Source organism: Malania oleifera, chromosome 12 (genome assembly GCF_029873635.1).
Source record: "Malania oleifera isolate guangnan ecotype guangnan chromosome 12, ASM2987363v1, whole genome shotgun sequence".
In the NCBI taxonomy this organism is placed as follows: domain Eukaryota; kingdom Viridiplantae; phylum Streptophyta; class Magnoliopsida; order Santalales; family Ximeniaceae; genus Malania; species Malania oleifera.
Window position 1 is genome coordinate 85311091 of NC_080428.1, and position 19205 is coordinate 85330295.

The 19205-nt window shown below is 36.0% G+C and overlaps 1 protein-coding gene and 1 pseudogene across 1 annotated transcript; both read left to right on the forward strand.

The window, feature by feature from the left end:
* The first annotated feature begins 4205 nt into the window (after positions 1 to 4205).
* Positions 4206 to 5057, forward strand: LOC131144049 (uncharacterized). The gene has a single exon (XM_058092395.1). It carries the CDS (start codon positions 4206 to 4208, stop codon positions 5055 to 5057), a length of 852 nt encoding a protein of 283 aa, XP_057948378.1.
* Positions 5058 to 6555: 1498 nt separating this feature from the next.
* Positions 6556 to 18986, forward strand: LOC131144050 (peroxidase 1-like; annotated as a pseudogene).
* The last annotated feature ends 219 nt before the right edge of the window (positions 18987 to 19205 follow it).

A 19205-nucleotide genomic window follows, 5' to 3' on the forward strand; every position in this document is an offset into this window, starting at 1 on the left:
GACAAATGAGAGTGCTCGACTTGGCATTCGATTAATGAGATGTGTGGTTGTTAAGATGGCATCGCCCCAAAAATAATGTTTCATGTGGGTAGTTAACATTAATGCCCGAGCTTGAAGATGTGTGGTCTATTTTTTCGTTTAGCAACCTCATTTTGTTGAGGGGTATCCACACAAGAACTTTGATGAACAATCCCATTAGCTTGAAGATAAGTTCCCAAGATGGTATTAAAATATTCCATACCATTATCAGTACGTAGGATCTAAATATGAGTCTGAAACTGTGTATGAATCATGGTATGAAAATTGATGAAAATGGAGCGTAATTCAGTTTTGTCTTTCAGTAAGTAGACCCAACAAAGACGAGTATGGTCATCGATAAAGGTCACAAACCATTTTGTATTGGTGCGATTTAGGGAACGTGAGGGACCCCATACATCACTGTGAAACATAGCAAATGGGCGAGATGATTTGTATATGGATGAAGGAAAAGAAGTCCAACGATGTTTAGCAAGCTCACATACTTCACATTGAAACTCAGAAGCCATTTTATTTGAACAAAGAGAAGGAAACAAACGTTTTAAATATTGAAAATTGGGATAACCCATCCGTGAATGCCATAATAAAAGTTCACTATTTCTAGAAATAGATGCAGAATCACAAATTGCAGTATTACATAGTTCACTCTAACTTACCTCCTCAAAGTAGTAGAGCCTCTCATACGCTTTAGCAGTGTCAATCATCTTCCCCAATGATAGGTCCTGAAAAACACAATGAGAGGTAACAAATTTAACGAAACAATTCAAGTCTTTTGTTAACTGACTGATAGATAACAGATTGCACGATAACTTGGGGACATGTAAGACCGATTGTAAAGTTAAGGAATTAGATATGCGAATACTTCCTTTTCCAGCGACTAGTGAGAGAGAGCCATCTGCAATTTTTACCCTCAAATTCTCGGCATATGGTGAGTAGGATGAAAAATATTGGTAAGACCCAGTCATATGATCGGATGCACCCGAATCAATTATCCAAGGACATTTGTAACAAGATGTGGTTTTTAAAGCTGACAGATGATTACCTCGGTGAGCCAGGGAACCAGAGGAAGACTGACCCGATGTTTGCATTGATGAAATCATCTTATATAACTGATCCAACTGTTCAGAACTGAATGCACTGCTGGACGGGGTATTGTTGTTCTCTCCTTGTGATCTTTCAATTGATCTTTCAGTGCTGGCCTAGTACCCACGATTTTTTTGGTATTGTCTCGGTTTCCAATCTTCCAATTTTCCATGAATCTCCTAGCAGGTATTCTTTGAATGACCTGTTTTTCGGCAATGTTCGCACCATATTTTTCCTCTTTGCGGTCGTTGACTAGGTCCCCCTGGGCCTTTTAATACAAGAGCTGAGGCATCCGGCCCAGCGTGTAGCCCATCTAATTTTTGGGCGGATACAGGTACAGTCGGGTCCAGCCCAGCGGATTCATTTTGAGGCCGCAGCATCACCTGCCTCCTATTCTCTTCCCTCCTGACCTCTGTGAGGACTTCTCGAGTTGAAGGGAGAGGTCGCCAACCAAGGATCCGTCCCCTCACGTCGTCGAGCTCTCGATTCAGGCCGGCAAGAAACTCAAAGACCCTCTCGTTTTCGAGCCTCCTTCAGTATCGCGTGCTGTCGCCAGAGCACTCCCACTCCTCGTCGATGCTCAGATCGAGCTCCTGCCAGAGATGACTCATCTCCATGAAATACTCGGTAACACCTCTCTCACCTTGCCTCATCTGCCACAACCGGGTCGTGATGTCGAAGATTTGTGAGTAGCTTTCGACATCGGAGTACGTCTAACGTACGACTTCCCAAACTTCCTTCGTCGTCGGCAAGAACAAGTAAATTTTTCCAATTGATGGTTGCATCGAGTTGACGAGCCAAGCCGTGACCATGGAGTTTTCGGACCTCCATCTTTGTAAGGCTACAGCGTCGGAAGGGTCTGGTTTCCTTCGCTCACCGGTAAGATAATCAAGCTTCCCTTTTCCCTCAATCACCAATTTCATGGACTGAGCCCATTCACGGAAATTTTTTCCGTTTAGTTTTTCCAATAAGAGTGGAAAGACTGTGTTATCCAGTCCATTCGTACCCCCACCGGACGTAACCTCTAAGTCCCCGGGGATGTTTGCAGAGGAGGTAGAGCCTCTGCTGTTAGCCATCGTTTAGCTGGGTTTAAGAAACCCTAACTCTGATACCATGAAAGAAGAAACGATTGAAAAATATTTTCTTCATTATTTTGTTCTTATGTACAATCCAATATATAATACGATTACCTATTCTAAACAAGGAAACAATTTCCTACTGAATAATATCAAATCCCCCATAATTACCCACTTTCCTAATTTGTATTTTATTTACAAAGATATTCGGGATTGATATTTTAACACACAGGCTATTCACTGCTCAATTAGATGCTTAGTTTCGAATAACAGATTTGTGGTGAGCTTCATATATGGTCTTCACACTATTGTGGCTCATCGTAGTCTTTAGGAAGATATATATGATTCTGGAATTTCTCATAACCACCCCTGGATGCTACTGAGGGACTTTAATTGTGTCTTATCAAGCAAGGAAAAGAAAAATGGGTGCCCTGTTACAGATTATGAAACCAAAGACATGAGGGCTTGCCTTACAGAGGTTGGTCTGTCAAATTTTAAGTTCTCTGGGCGCCTTCACACCTGGACAAGTGGAAGAGTGTGGAGTAAACTTGACAGAGCTTTGGTGAATAATGCTTGGTTACAGCATAGCCTTACTGCTCATGCACAGTTCCTGCTCCCTGGTTACCTTTCTGACCACTCTTCTTGCATTGTCACGATGTTTGAGAGGAGGAAGGGCAGACAACCTTTTAAATTTTTTAACATGTGGGCTTACCATAATCTATTCTTGGATGTGGTGAAGGAGGGATGGGAGCACATAGTTCAAGGATGTTGTATGTTCAGGCTAATAAAGAAGCTCCAGCTCCTTAAAGGGCCACTGAAAGCTCTAAACATTGCCCATTATTCTCATATCTCAACTAGAGCTGATAGAGCTAATGCAGAGTTGAAGGAGTTGCAGCAGAAACTCTTATGAATCCCGAGTTGATGAGAATCTGATTTCACAGGTATCCAGCCAAAGGGACTTGGCAGTGAGATTAGCTAAGGCCAACAGAATGTTTGTAGCTCAGCAAGTTAAAAGTATCTATCTGAAAAATAGTGACAGAGGGTCATCTTTCTTTCATGCCTTGATGAGAAGACAAATTACCAAGAACCACATCTCGTTGATTACAATGAGTAATGGTGAAAAAACTACTTCTTTTGAGTAAGTGGCTTCAGAATTCATTAACTTTTATGAGGTGCTGCTTGGTACTGAGGTAATGTGTGAAGACATTGACCCTGTGATCATTGTTAAGGGGCAGAGACTCAATTATGACCAAGCTGAAGAAATGGTGAAATTAGTCTCAGAGAGTGAGATCAAGGAAGCAGTGTTCAGTATAGGAGATGACAAATCTCCAAGCCCAGATAGGTATACTGCTTGTTTCTTTAAGAAAGCGTGGAACATTGTGGGGAATGACCTAACTCTTGCAGTGAAGGAATTCTTTAAAAATGGCAGAATTCTAAATCAGATCAATCACACTATTATTGCATTAATTGCTAAGAATAACCAGGCCACATCAGTACAAGACTTCAGACCCATCTCCTGTTGTAATGTGGTTTACAAAGTCATTGCCAAGATAACTTCTAATCGAATTAAACCTTTGTTGGAAACTCTTATTAACCCTGCCCAATCTGCCTTTATGTCTCAAAGAAACATGATAGAAAATATATACCTTGTTCAGGAATTGGTAAGGAAGTATGCTAGAAAAAGGATTTCACCCACGTGCATGTTGAAGATTGATCTAAAAATGGCCTATGATTCTGTTTCCTGGAAGTTCCTAAATGAGATGCTCATACACCTTAGGATCCCAAACAAAATGATAAACTGGATCATGAAGTGTGTTTCTTCTACATCATTCTCTTTGAATGGTGGCTATCATGGGTTCTTCAAAGGTCAGAAAAGTCTCAGGCAAGGAGGTCCCGTCTCCTATCTTGTTTGTTATCCGTTTGGAGTACCCATCGAGGCTTCTGAAGGATATGGAAGGGAACTTTGATTTTAAATTCCATCCGAAATGTGATAAGCTAAGGATTACCCACATGGCTTTTGCATATGACTTGATTCTCTTCTCTAGAGGTGACCCCAATTCAGTGAAACTAATTATGGAGTGTGTTAGTAAGTTCTCAGCAAGCTCAGGGCTGCAAGCTATCTGTCTCAAATCAAACATATATACTGCTGGTATTGGGGGTGTAGATTTGGATGAAATAAGGAATATAACAAACGTTTCGAATGGGGAATTCCCCTTTCATTATTTGGGCATTCCATTGGCTTCCACCAGGCCCAATTCTATGCATTATTCAACACTTACCAATAGAATTGCTAGTCAAATTGCTGCTTGGCCTGGGCAAACCCTGTCATTTGCTGGAAAGTTGGAGCTGGAGCTTATTAGATCAGTAAACCAAGGCATGAATTGTTTTTGGCTTGCCATTTTCCTGATTTGCAAATATGTTATGGATCTCCTTTCCAAAGCCATGTGGAACATTCAAGACAAAAAGGACTCGCTTTGGGCAAAATGGATTAACCAGTATAATCTGAGGGGCAGATCATTGTGGGAGGTTTCCTCCAAACATGATGACTCACCATTGTTTAAAAAAATAGTGGAGATTAAAAATAGTTTGTTGATTTCTTGTGGAGACCAGAGAGCAGCAGTGAATCAAATTCAGCAGTGGATAGATGGAAATCAGATTAGCTGTGCTAGAGCCTATCAGTTTTGGAGACCTAAAGGGCAAAAGGCTCATTGGCATTCAGTGGTCTGGGCTAAGGGTCTCACTCCGAAGTTCTGCTTTGTTCTATGGTTGGCAGCAAAAAGGAGATTATCTACCAATGATAAGCGCCTGGATGAAGGAATGGACTTATCTTTTTTTTTTTGGCGGAATGGACTTATCTTGTGAATTCTGTAAAACAGAACCACTTATTTTTCAAATGCAGCATAGCAAAGAAGGTGTGGTGTCATTTGAAGCAGTGATAGGGATAAGGAGATCGATGTCTACAATTAGAGCAACACTTAAATGGTTGCACAAGGAAGGTAAAGGTACAGGAGTTCCCCTTTGGGGCATTTGAATTATTTTGACACATTTGTAATATGAGTGGACTAGTTATTATTGGAATATGTGCCATACAGATTAACTTATTTTATAAAATTCTTATTCTTGTCTTCCCTTAGAAATTTCAACTGCTGTTAAAATTCACTAGATTATAAAGTATTCCCTAAGTTTTAATATGTCACATTTAACCTTCTAAAATTTTTAAAATGAGTAAAATTCAAAGGCAATCTTGAAAATTTTTTAAATATGACAATATACTTTTTGAGTTTTTCACAATTACCAAACAACTCTTGATGTTATGATCTGCTGACAAAAGAAATCTCTCATTCATTGATTGTTGTTAATTTCAAAAAATAATTTGCAGCATTTAAAATTGTATTTTTACCTTGTCATTCTATTAATAAAATATATATCACATTCTCATAATAAACTAATGCCCAAGTGAAATAATGAGTATTTACTAAAATATTTAAAAAAAAATTAGACCTATTCATGGTCAAGTTGAAGTTGGGTTGTAACAAATAAGCTAATATAAAATTTGTAATTTTTAGAATTCGAGGACTTTGAATTTGAATTTTAAATATATTGAAATTGTATATGTTAGCTAAATGTATTTTGGAGAAAAATAAAGAATGAATGACTATTTTCTGATATACGAACACATGAATCACATTTAATTTATATAAGGTAAATATATCTGTCACATAAATAAATTTATATGAGATAAATATGTATCTTACTAATAGTATAAGATTGGATTAGATTTTGCATAGTTTGTGAGATATAACATTAAAATTCACCTGATTCCTTATAATTTCAAATCAAAATCCCCAATTTTACATTTTCATTATTAATCCTCCTCTCTATATATAGTGATTAGATTATAAGTAACATTAACTTGAGAACTCCGAATTCCTGACTAGCATGGCTACCGCTCCTCTTCCTTCTTCCCCTTCTGACGATGGTGATTGTGAAGTTCTTCTCGAGAAAATACAAGAAGTGCTGAAAACTTCGTCGCCGTCCGAAGTCATGACTAGCATGGCTACCGCTCCTCTTCCCTTCTTCCCCTTCTAATGATGATGATTGTGAAGTTCTTCTCAAGAAAATACAAGAACTGCTGAAAACTTCACTGGCATTCGAATTCCTGACTAGCATGGCTACCACTCCTCCTCCTTCTTCCCCTTCTAACGATGATGATTATGAGTATGACTGCTGCGTGTATGTGAACAAACTTGATTATGGTTCTCTTATTTTCTTGTTGTTGTATGTCAATGACATGTTAATAGCTGCTAAAGATTTAACTGAGATAAATCAGTTAAAGAAACCATTACATCAATAGATTGACATGAAAGATTTTGGTGCATCCAAGAAGATATTTGGGATGGAGATTCGCCAGGACAGAACTACAGGGAGGTTGTGGTTATCTCAGGGCGATTATGTGGAGAAGATGTTGGATAGGTTTAACATGACTGATGCAAAACTGGTATGCACACCTCTAACAAGTCATTTTAAATTTTCTACTGCAAATTGTCCAAGTACAGATGATGACATCCGGGACATGTCAAACGTCCCCTATGCAAACGTCGTGGGGGGTTTAATGTATGTCATGGTCTGTACAACATCAGACTTAGCACATGCTGTGAGTGTGGGCAATAAGTTTCTTTCTAATCTAGGTTGATAGCATTGAGAAGCCATTAAATGGATTTTCAGATACTTATGGGGGGACATCGGGTTATGGCAACATCTTCGGCAAGCAACAAGATAGTCCATCAGTTGCTAATTATGTAGGGGATATGGATGACAGATGGTCTACAACGGGTTATGTTTTTACTCTTGTAGGAGGACCTATATGTTGGAGATTCATGGTACAATCTCTGGTAGCATCTTCTATAACTAAAGCTGAATATATGATAGTTGTCGAAACTGTAAAGGAAGTCTTATGACTTACCGATTCGATCAAAGAGTTGGGTATATAGCAAGGTGGAGTTGTGCTGCATTGTGACGGTCAAAGTGTCATTTACTGAGTGAAAAATCAAGTGTACTATGCTAGAACCAAACATATTGATGTGAGGTTCCACAGGGTCCAGTAATTGATTACTTCAGGAGAACTTGTATTGGAGATGATTCACACATCTGAAAATGCAACGGACATTTTGACAAAGTTGGTTACTACTGAAAAGTTCAAGCATTGCTTGAACTTGCTTCATGTCTCCAAGTACTAGAAGGGAAACAGACCCAACTTAAAGTTCTAAGGTCAAGGTGGAGTATCGGGCTATGTTTTTCGAGTTTACCTAAGGGGCAAAAATTCGCCAAGGTGGAGGTTGTTATGTTTGGTGGCTCATTTCTTGGAATCGTTAACATACACAAGGAGAAGGACATAGTTAATATTAGCATTTTGAGAAAATCCGTCGACGGTTTCACTGAAATTTCAGAAACCTCATAAACCTGCTTTGGTATTTTATTCCGTCAACGGTTTCAGGAAAACCGTCAACGGTTTTTGTTCTAGACTGCGAGGCTGAATTCAAATTTTGAAATTGAACATTAAGTTGGTTGGGTTTGATGGGAAAACCTCCAAAAGGAAATTTATTTATACACTTGAGTGTACTAATATAGAGAAATCCTTGTATTGTGTACTTTGAGAATTTCATAGTGAAACTTTTGTCGATTGCTCCCGTGGATGTAGGCTTTGCCGAACCATGTAAATCTTTGGGTGGATTCTTATTGCTTTTAGATATACAGCTTGTGTGAATTATATTTTGGTTCTTCATTGTTTGCTATGTTTGTATTCCGCTATACAATCCTGAATTCATAGTTTATTACATAACAAAGAAGTGTTGAAAACTAAAAGAGAACATTTTGGGAATTCTTTACCACATTTTCACAATCCTAACTTCCAGGTATTTCCAAACTAAAAGGTCCAACTTGCAACAGGCAGCTGGTGGATAACAACACCCTACTTCCACAAATCTAGTTAATTAGGTACAATTGCTAGCCTTGATTACAATTGAATTTGGAAATTAAAAAATTAAAAAAAAAAAACCAGAAGACTTGCAGATGCCCTGTTATTGTAAAGAACACTGTTAACTCTGCTTTACAATCTGACCCTACTCTTGCTGCTGCCCTCATCCGAATGCATTTCCAGGATTGCTTCATACAGGTTTCCTCTCTCTCATAGTCTCATGTGCATGCATATGCATGGTACGTTAATTTTAGTAATATATGCAAATGAATGAATATATGTGTGTGTAGGGCTATGATGGTTCAATTCTGATTGATTCGACGAAGGACAACACAGCGGAGAAGGATCCACAGGCGAATTTGAGCTTGAGGGGATACAAAATCATAGACAACGCAAAGAAGCAGTTGGAGAAGCAATGTCCTGGCATTGTTTCCTGTGCTGACATTCTCGCCATGGCTGCAAGAGATGCTGTTTTCTTCGTAATGAATTTAGATCCTTATTCAAAAATAACATTAGTAATAGCTAGCTAGCTAGCTACTACTCGTCGTCATCATCATCATCATCTTCATGATTTTGTTTTTTGGCATGTTAATTTGTTAATGGTGGATGCAGGCAGGAGGTCCAGTGTATGACATACCAAAAGGGAGGAAGGATGGGATGAGGTCTCAAATAAAGGACACATTTAACCTCCCTCAACCTGTGTTTAATGCCTCCGAGCTCATTCGGGTTTTTGGCCAACGCGGTTTTACCACTCCAAAAAATGGTGGCTTTGTCCGGTAACTTTTTCTATACGAATAGATCTAGAGAGAGAGAGAGAGAGAGAGAGAGAGAGAGAGAGAGAGAGAGAGAGAGAGAGAGAGAGGGGACCTGTATGAAGCAATCATGGAAATGCATTCGGATGAGGGCAGCAGCAAGAGTAGGGTCAGATTGCAAAGCAGAGTTAACAATGTTCTTACAATAAATTCAGCAAGAGTAGCCTTGATTACTATTGCATATGTTGTTGCTTTTTAATTTGTATATATCATCTTAATTCTGTCATCAATAGGATTGATTAATTTTGAATGTCTAACCCACAAATGACTGAGAAAAGAAAAAAAGAAAACAATCAACATTAAAAGGTGAATAAGAAAAACATTAATCTGGGAAGAATATGAACTCACAATCCTCCGGCGACTCCTCCGGCGACAAGAGACTTGCAGATGCTGAGGAGAGCATGCCTAGGCGCCTTAACTCCTTCGCTGGCGACCTTCGCCTCTTCGTCCATATTGACGATCGTCTCGACAGCAGACTCACTTCTTCTCTTCCCATCCATGTCTTTCCGACGCCATTTCACTGGCCTTAAGGATGGACGGAGCTCGCCGTAAATCTAAGACTGACAGTCAGTTGTCCTCTCCGTCCAATCGTCGTTGATCACCGTCCCAGGCAAATTAAACCAGCATTCCAATGGTGGCTTCCGAGAGGGAGTGAGAAGCATTTTGGTTAGGAAAGGGAAAACAAAATTGCTAGGCTTTTGAGCGTGAGCGGTTATATTTATTCATTTTTATATTTTCTAACTTGAATTTTCCTCAAATTATTAATTTTTTAAAATTTAAAAATTTAAAAACTTATAATATTATAAATCAAATGCCCCACAAAGGAGTCGAATTTAAAATGCAAATTTAAAATATAAATAATATTTTTCTTCTCAATCTCTAGTGTGTCCATACATTGTGTAATGCATAAGATTTGAATAATGGGATGTTTATTTTCACATAATTATTTTAATATTACTGAATAATAATTGTTAGGAGATAAATAAATTACCATTTGTTATGAGATATGTATAAATTAAGGAAAGATTTTTTTATTAACAAAAAGAGGTGAGAACTTTAAGTTTCACATTTAATTTACTTTATTTTATCATAGTTTTAATAAACTTTTCTTTTTATTTCAAATATTTTTAATTTACTCTTACTTTAATTAACATCAAAATTACACAATTTAATAATAAAAAATTCAAAAAGTGCCTAACAAAAATAACACAAATGCTAATACCTCAAATGTCATAAGTTTTTACTATAATTACGACTCATTTCATGCATATTATACTTATATAGCACATTCACATTAAAAAAGTCATTATGAAGTGCGTAATATTAGGTTCCTGCAAGCATCAATAACAAAAAAAAAAAAAGTACAAATTTCAAAACTAGTTTCAAACTATTTCATAATTTTCACTTCTCCATCAATATTTTCTCTCTTCCTATTCCATAAATTTCTCTTCCCGAGCATGCTTTTTTTACCTCATTGACCGTCAAAAATTGAGGGTAATTTGATTTTCTTTTGGCCACGGATGATAGAATTGTCCATATAGCCATATACGTTGGCATCTAAGTTGACAAATGGATAATTATATGTATGAATATTGAGAGTTAAATTTAAATTAAAAATAATGTTTAAAAATATATTTTTTATTATATTAAATTACATTTAAATTTATATAAAATCAAATTTAAAATTTAAATTTAAGTTGTGAAATATAGAATAAATTTATTTTATATATTTTATTCTCACTTTATTTTATTATACAAGTCAAAATCGTGTATATATATATATATATATATATATATATATTTGTTTAATATCAATATCACTTTCAACTTGTGCAAGAATTTTGCCCCATGGATTTGATTCCCAAAAATAAAAGGATTTAAATCGGTCTTATAAAAATTTGTGTTGTGCAAAAATTAAGCATATATGGGTCATAAAGATGACATCAATTCCTAAACATTGCTCTTTTTAGCTGACAAATAGGATTTGACTCTTTTTATGGTTATATTCATTTATCTATGGATTAATCTATTTTAATATATTTAATTAATTAAAAATAAAAAAAAATATTATTGTGCATTTATATATATATATATATATATATATATATAAAATTAAATAGTATATATCTCTCTCTTGTTGTTGTTATCAAAGAGCAGGCAGCTAGCGGATTGTTTGGATGTAGGGGATATGAAACCTAGGCTTCTTTGCCGCCACTACAAGTAGAAGATGTGATTGTGTTAATAGCAAATGTACGGATTACTACTAAGCAAAAAGTGTGTTTATTTCTTGGAATGTGATTAGTCAATAAGATACTTAAGTTGGTTAGAAACTTTTTACCACATAGTCATATAACATGCACCAAAAAACTTCTAATCATGTAGGACCCACCTCTCAATTGTGTGGGACTTATAACAAAGCATCCCACAATAGACTTCATCAAAGATCCTACATTTATGTGGCATGACAAAAGGAGTGGTAAAATGGGTCAACGGGTGGGGTTTGAGTTGATCCATTTACAAATAGGTGAGTAAATAAAAACTCCAAACTCATTCGATTAATAAATGGGTTATAGGCGGATACTTGTTAAGTACCCATTAGGAAATATATATAATATATTTATTTGAATTTTTTTCTTTTAAATTTCACCACATATGAGTTAAATCATCTTTTTGAAAAAACAATACTCATTTATTGTTTTCTTATTAATATCTTAACATTTTTGAGTAAATAACACTGATTTATTACTTAATTTATTTTTATCATTAAGTTTTTTTAAAAAATTTTAAAAACAGTACTTACAACCTATTTATCATTTTTTTTCTTCTTAAATATTTCAAAAAAAATGTAATTATACAACTTATATCTTATCTCTATTTGTTTAAAAAAATATAGTGTACATCATACATGCATCAAATATCATAATTTATACATATATAGAAAATTTAAATTTTCTTACAAAAAGTTAAACGGGTGACCCCATAGGTACCCACTCAAACCTGGCTAACTTATTTATTAATTGGTTGGGTTCAAGTTGATCCATTAATAAATGGGTCTCTCCTTCTTAGACCCAAATCCGTTTTAAACAGGTTGATAACGGGTCACTCGTTAGGTAGAGACCTATTTTGCCACCCCTAATGACAAACATACTTACGAATTTCTTCATCTTTGCATTTGATAATAATCCAAATTTGATAACTACAATTTTTAATCATGATAGTTGAAATATAATACACAACATGAAACATAGATAGTATTAGTGTATCTCATGAAATATATGTTGTTACATAGAATATATAGTAGGAGAACTCTAGGTATACAAATGGTGTCTAGAAATATCTTTTTGTTGATTTGGCTGTTTCGATTTGTTGTGCGAATTGAATGCGGAAGTGAAACAATCGGTGCAATGCAATTGCGATAAATAATACGACAACACACACGGGTAAGGAAAGGAAATAAAAACACATGCACTTTAAAGTAGTTTGGCAAAATGCCTACGTCCACGAGATCAAGTGGCAGCTGAATTTACTATTTGTCAAAACAAGGGTTACAACATTGTATATTTATGCTAACCTTACATGTACAGAGGGATTATAAAATTTCCCAAATACCTCTATACCAATCCTCGGAGTATTTGCCTCGATATCCCCAACCTATTGATCTTCCCAATTCAAATTTTAAAAATAACTCAGAACAAAACCATCGATGTACCTACATCAAACCATTGACTATTTTCCTTCACTAAAAGAAATCATTGGTGTACATACATCAAACCGTTGATAGTTTTCTTCCTAACTGAGCTTCTGCCTAAAATCATCAATGTAATCGTCGACGTACTACACAAATCATCAACGGTTATTCTTCAGACCAATTCCCTTATTTTCTTCAACTTGCTTACTCTGCACATGTGTTCCACTTAATAAGAGCCACATACTCCAACAATCTCCTTAGCGAATATTCACCCCTTAGGAGGAAAAAAAAAAAACAAAACCCAAAGCTCTACCTGGGACAATAGGTTAGGGCGCCTCCCATGTAGCAAATGGAGACGTTAATCAAGTTCAAGTTGAACTTGTCTGTGGTAACAGGCTTTGTCAACATATCTAATGTGTTCTCAGAAGTGTAAACTTTCTCAAGCAATAGTTCACTAGAAGAAAACGATTCCTTGATCATGTAAAACCTCACATCTATGTGTTTGGTCCTCGCATGATACACCTGGTTCTTCACCAAATAAATGACACTCTAACTATCATAATGCAACTAAACTCCACCTTACTAAATACCCATCTTCTTGACCAATATTGTAAGCCACAAAGATTCCTTAGCAACCTTAACCACTGCCATATATTCTGACTCAATAGCAGATAGTGCAACTAGATACTAAACCATGGACCTCCAACAACTAGGACCCCCTACAAGGGTGAATACATACCCTGTGGTAGACATCTTGTCATCAAAGTCTCTTGCATAGTCTGCATCCACATATCCATAACTAAAGGATCACCCTATTGCCTACCAAACATGATGCCATAGGTTAAGTGGAAAAGAAAAGTGTAAGTGTGTGTGTGCACATGTGTGCGTATGTGTGTGTGCGCGTGAGAGTGTGTGTGTGTGAGAGAGAGAGCCGTTAGTACTAGGCTTGTTGTATTGTGTTCAAATTTGATTGAAGATGTCCTTGCAATAAAAATCAAGACACACACCACAATAAATAAGCTTATTAGTAATGATTTCAAACAGTCACTAATAATCAAAAAATCATCACTAATAATATTAGTCACAGTTTCATCAGTATTAGTGACAGTTTTTAATTAATCACCATATCCGCGGTGACAAATACTTATTAATGATGAATTATACAAATCATTACTAATAAAGGAGTATTAGTGACGATTTTATTCCGTGACTAATAGCCTACAACCGTCACTATAAAATCCACATATTCTCGGCTCAAATTCGTGACTAAAGCCCTAGTATTAGTGACAGTCAATAAATCGTTGGTAATGTTTCACTTTTACTAACAGTTGCTAAAACTGTCATTAATAATGTACTATTAGTAACGATTATAAAACTGTTACTAATATTTGGCCTTTAGTGACGAATTTGAGCCTAGAATATGTTGATTCTATAGTGACAGTTTAGTCTTTTAGTGACGGTTTAGAAACCATCACTAATACTTCATCCTGCAATTATTAGTAACGATTTTTCTAACCATCACTAATACTTTGAAATAATTAAATTTTTGTTTGAAAATTCTTGTAAAAGCCTATAATTACAATTTAGCATACATAAAATTAAACTAGAATTACTAAAACATTCATAAAATATTACCAAACTAGAAATACAAATTGTTCAAAATTCAAATACATACAAATACAAATTTAAATTAAAATATACAAATTAATTTTGTACAGATAACAAGAAATACAGGAAAAGTCAAAAGTTGCACATGCATCCGACCCGACTATAGTGTGTGGCATCGTCGTAGTGTTCTGACAGCCGCAAACCCTACAAAATAAAAATTATACAAAAAATTAGCCAATATATTACAATGTTTGAACATATATGCATATACTATAATTAAAAATGATTTGATAACAAAATGATCGTACATTCAGACATAGTGTAAAAAATTGATACAATTGTAACTAAATTTTATTAGTCGAAATTCACCCCACTTGGTTCGGATCTCGTATGCCCAAATTATAAGCTAAGTGCTTAAAATGAACTAAGTTTATTAAGTTTGTTTATATTTTAACTTTACTTCTAAGTGGAAAAAAAAAAACTCAGGGGAAGGAGTTTTTAGGCATCGTCAGCTTCCGCACGTCTAAGTCAATGTGACGAACGTGTCAGAATTGACCCTACTCAGTTTGTACCTTGTATGCTTGAATTGGACACTTGGGTGCAAAACCGTGAACTAAGGTTACTATACTTGTGTTCTAACGACGTTGCTTCTAAGTGGGAAAAAAACTTCCAAGGAGGAGTTTTTGGGCACCGTCAGTTCCGACACGTCCACGTTAATATGACGAACATCTTGGGACTGACCTTACTAAGTTTGGACCTCGCATGCCCGAATTGGACACCTAGGTGCTTAAAATGAACTAAGTTTACTATGTTTGTATTCTAACTTTACTTCTAGGTGAGAAAAAAGCTCTCAGGGAGGAGTTTTTTTGCACCGTCAACTCCAGCACGTCCACATCAATGTGTCGGACGTGTCGGGACTGATCATACTCAATTTGAACCTCGTATGCCCGAATTGGACATCTAGGTGCAAAACCGTGAACTAAGGTTATGTTTATATACTAACGCTCCTTCTAAATGGGGAAAAATCTCTCAGGAAGGAGTTTTTGGGCACTGTCAACTCCAGCACGTCCGCGTCAATATGGTGGACATGTCAGGACCGACCCTACTCAGTTTGGACCTCATATGCCTGAATTGGACACCTGGGTGCAAAACCATGAACTAAGGTTACTATATTTGTATTCTAATGTTCCTTCTAAGTGGGGGAAAAAACTCCCGAGGAGGAGTTTTCGGGCACCATCAGCTTCGGCACGTCCAGGTCAATGTGACGGACATGTTGAGACTAACCCTACTCAGTTTGGACCTCATATGACTGAATTGGACACCAAGATGCAAAACCGTGAACTAAGGTTACTATATTTGTATTCTAACCTTACTTCTAATTGGGGAAAAAAGCTCTAGGGAGGAGTTTTTGGGCACCGTCAGCTCTGACACATCCACAACAATGTGATAGACGTGTCGGGATTGACCCTACTTAGTTTGGACCTCGTATGCCCGAATTAGACACTTGGGTGCAAAACCGTGAACTAAAGTTACTATGTATTCTAATGTAACTTCTAAATGAGAAAAAAACTCCTGAGAAGGAGTTTTTGGGCACCGTCGGTTCCAGCACGTCTAGGTCAATGTGATTGGGTTAGTTGACTCAAGTCATAGATAGTTTGACTCGAGTTCTCAAGCCTAATTTTAATAGGGTATTTGGGTCGTATTTGGGTTTGAATGACTGAATTGAGGTTTTGTGTGTTTTGATTTTGGGTTTTGGGTTTAAACAAAATTAGGTACCCAAAATTCAATCAAATAAATGCTAGGGCAGTGTCCAAAAACACCTTTGAATGGATAATTACAAGATCATTCTTTTATTAAAATCAATTTCAATTTTTCAAATAACAAGTTCCATTTCGAAATATTGCACTACTTGGTAATGAAATTTACCAATCATACAATGAGCGCTATTTTTTCCACTTATTCTACCACATTCACTCAATCAGAAAGACTACAATTATCACTGAATGAATCAAAACAAATTTATGCATACATCAAAATGATAGAGTGAAAGTATTTACCTTTTAAATCTTCCTTTTCCTTCCTCTTTACTGCCTCTACCAGCCAACTGGACGAGGCTTACTGGCAGCTTCTTTTTACTGCACTCTCTTCTCCTTGTTGCTCTAATCTTTTGCCTTTCCTCTAAATTCTCAATGTTCTCTTGGGCATGGAGACCAGTTAGTTCTTTAGGAACTACAAAAATATGGCTAGCCACAGGAACCAACCATATGGGGAATATGGTCTAGGGATTGCATGCCACCACTGTTCATAGGGAGTAATAGTATAAGGACTCAATGGGCCTTTGACTCCCCTTAACTAGATTGGGCTTCAATCAAAAGGAAAGGCCCATGGTGGGCCTTAAACAGAAATTAGCCCACACTAGGTTGCCACTTCAGATACAGGCCCATAGTGAGCTTTACCAAAACCAACCCATAATTGGCTGCAATAGAAGCATTAGGCCCACAATAACCTCTCCCAAATGTGTATACCTGTGCCATGGACTGTTATTAAACTTTTCAAATATGTTAAATTACTTTTAAGTTTTAACACTATATTCGAGATTATGAATTTCGAACCTTATATTTGGATTTGAATAGATTTAGATAAATTTTAACATAACTTTATCTTATATTTTATCTAATCTAAAATCTCTCCAAAATGTTTAAACTCTTCATATATTTTACAATTATCATATATGTTAAATTGTTCTAAATTGTTATGGGATAGCATCATGGATTAAATAACTTATAGCACGTGTTTGTTTTTGCACATTTTCCCAAACACCACATGCCAACATGAATACGGCACGTTAGAATCGTATGGATCGATAAGGCTCTATCTTTTAAATAAAACATGGATTAAATTGAGTGTTGAAAATATTTCAAGCTGTTTGAATTAAGGCCCATAATTACAATTGTGAAAACTTTTGATAAGTATTATAATATCCTACATCAGAGCTGAATTATTTTTTATTAAAAAATTTATTCTTAGTTGCTCTAGACAGGCAAGTAGGAGATTCTTTAGAAAAAATACAGCCTATTGGATCTTTAGACAAGTAAGATTAGGTTTAATGTGAAGGTTTTCACTTTATATAAACATAAAGAAATACCGCCTTTACCTATTATGGCTTTGCATCAAGCCATAATTAGAAGGAAGAAGACGTATACAGTGTGCTTAGCACACATGAATGGTTGAGACCCTGGAAAAGAATTTGCAGGGTGGAATTGAGTTTAAATTTTCAAATTGGTAAGGAATTGGGATTTTTTTTTTTTTTTTTTTTTGAGTTAATGAAACTGTGTGATTTGAATGATCGGGATGAAATTAGGTTTCAATTTTAAGTTATTAAATTGGATTGCAAGTCTTAAATTAGAACGAACTTAAGGTTTAAATTGTACATCAAAAAGAAAGATATTTCTTTTGAAACATAAATTTCAGACCTTAAATTTAAGTTTGGATAAATTTGATATCTTATCCAAGTCTAATACAAATCCAACTCCGAGACCTTTCCAAACATATGGTAATTTTATGTGTGGTTGACTGAGAAGAATTGGGCTTCAATTAGGACTATTATCGACATTAAATTAGGTTATAATTAGATCACACGCTATTCGTTTTAATGAGAAAATTATAAGGTAAATCTATAAATGATGTGGTAGACTAAACCTACTTTTGATTTAAATGACAACCTATTTTGAATTATTTACTCCAAATATCTCTCTTTAATTATTTGATTAACATTGCCCGTGTTGAGTGGATCTATCAGACCAATTATCAATACATTGCCCGTATTGGCAAAAGAAGCCAATACATCGACTAACCAGACGTAGTAATCTTGCAGCTACATTTTTAAGGATTAATAACTATAATTAGCCACTATTTATCTTCATTTTCATTGAATTTTGAGATTTGAAATGTAATTAAAGGATGAGAAAGATATATAATTATATATATATATATATATATATATATATTTATAATTTAGATACTCGATCTTCATTTCTTTTATTTAAAATTGAGATCGAGTGATGGTTAAAGCATTTTCCCCCACAATTTCCTTTTCCGCACGGGGACTTCTTCCACAAGTTTTCTTTATCTATATCTCCATCAAAGACTTCTTCATTCAGTTGAAACCCCAAGAAGAAAAAAGAAGACAGTGCAGAACCCGGCAGGACTTCCAAGTCAACAAAAGTTCTCTTCCATCTTATCTTGCTTCCCATGAACTTCAAATAATCATCTCGTAAGCTTCCTTACAAAACTCTCCATAAGAAAAACTGCACTCCTTTATGCTGATGCAAGTATAAAAGAAGAGCCACCAAGATAATTCCGCGCAGTTTAATTGCGGTTCTGTAGCCGTATCTGTTCTGATGTTGTGTGGCCTCTGCAACCGCCGGAAAAAGAAGGGTGCGGGGCATCCCGCCGCCGCTCCTGGCAGTGTGACTGCCAATATTCCTCCTCCACCAGCTTACGGCGACATCAAAAAAGGCAAAAAATCCAAAAGCCGAACTGCAAAAGATGGCGGACTGGTTTTCTTGGGCGGAGCTGGTGCTGATGCGCTAGCGACGGCAGCAGTTGTGACCGGCGGCGGAGATGCTTGGTGTATTAGTGGCGGGTGCGGTGGCGGATGCGGCGGTGGATGCGGCGGTGGCGGGTGCGGCGGCGGTTGTGGCGGATAATGATGCTGGGTAGACTTAAGGAAGTTTGTTTCCTCTCTCTTTTTTTTTTTTTTATTAAATTTATAGGGTGGTACTAATTTCTAAATAAAATTTCTATCTGTGTGCAAAAAATATATAATAAATGTTTGTTTGGTTCGTTCTTGAAATGTTGGCATATATATATATATATATATATATATATATATATATATATATAAAATTATATAATTATATTTTAAG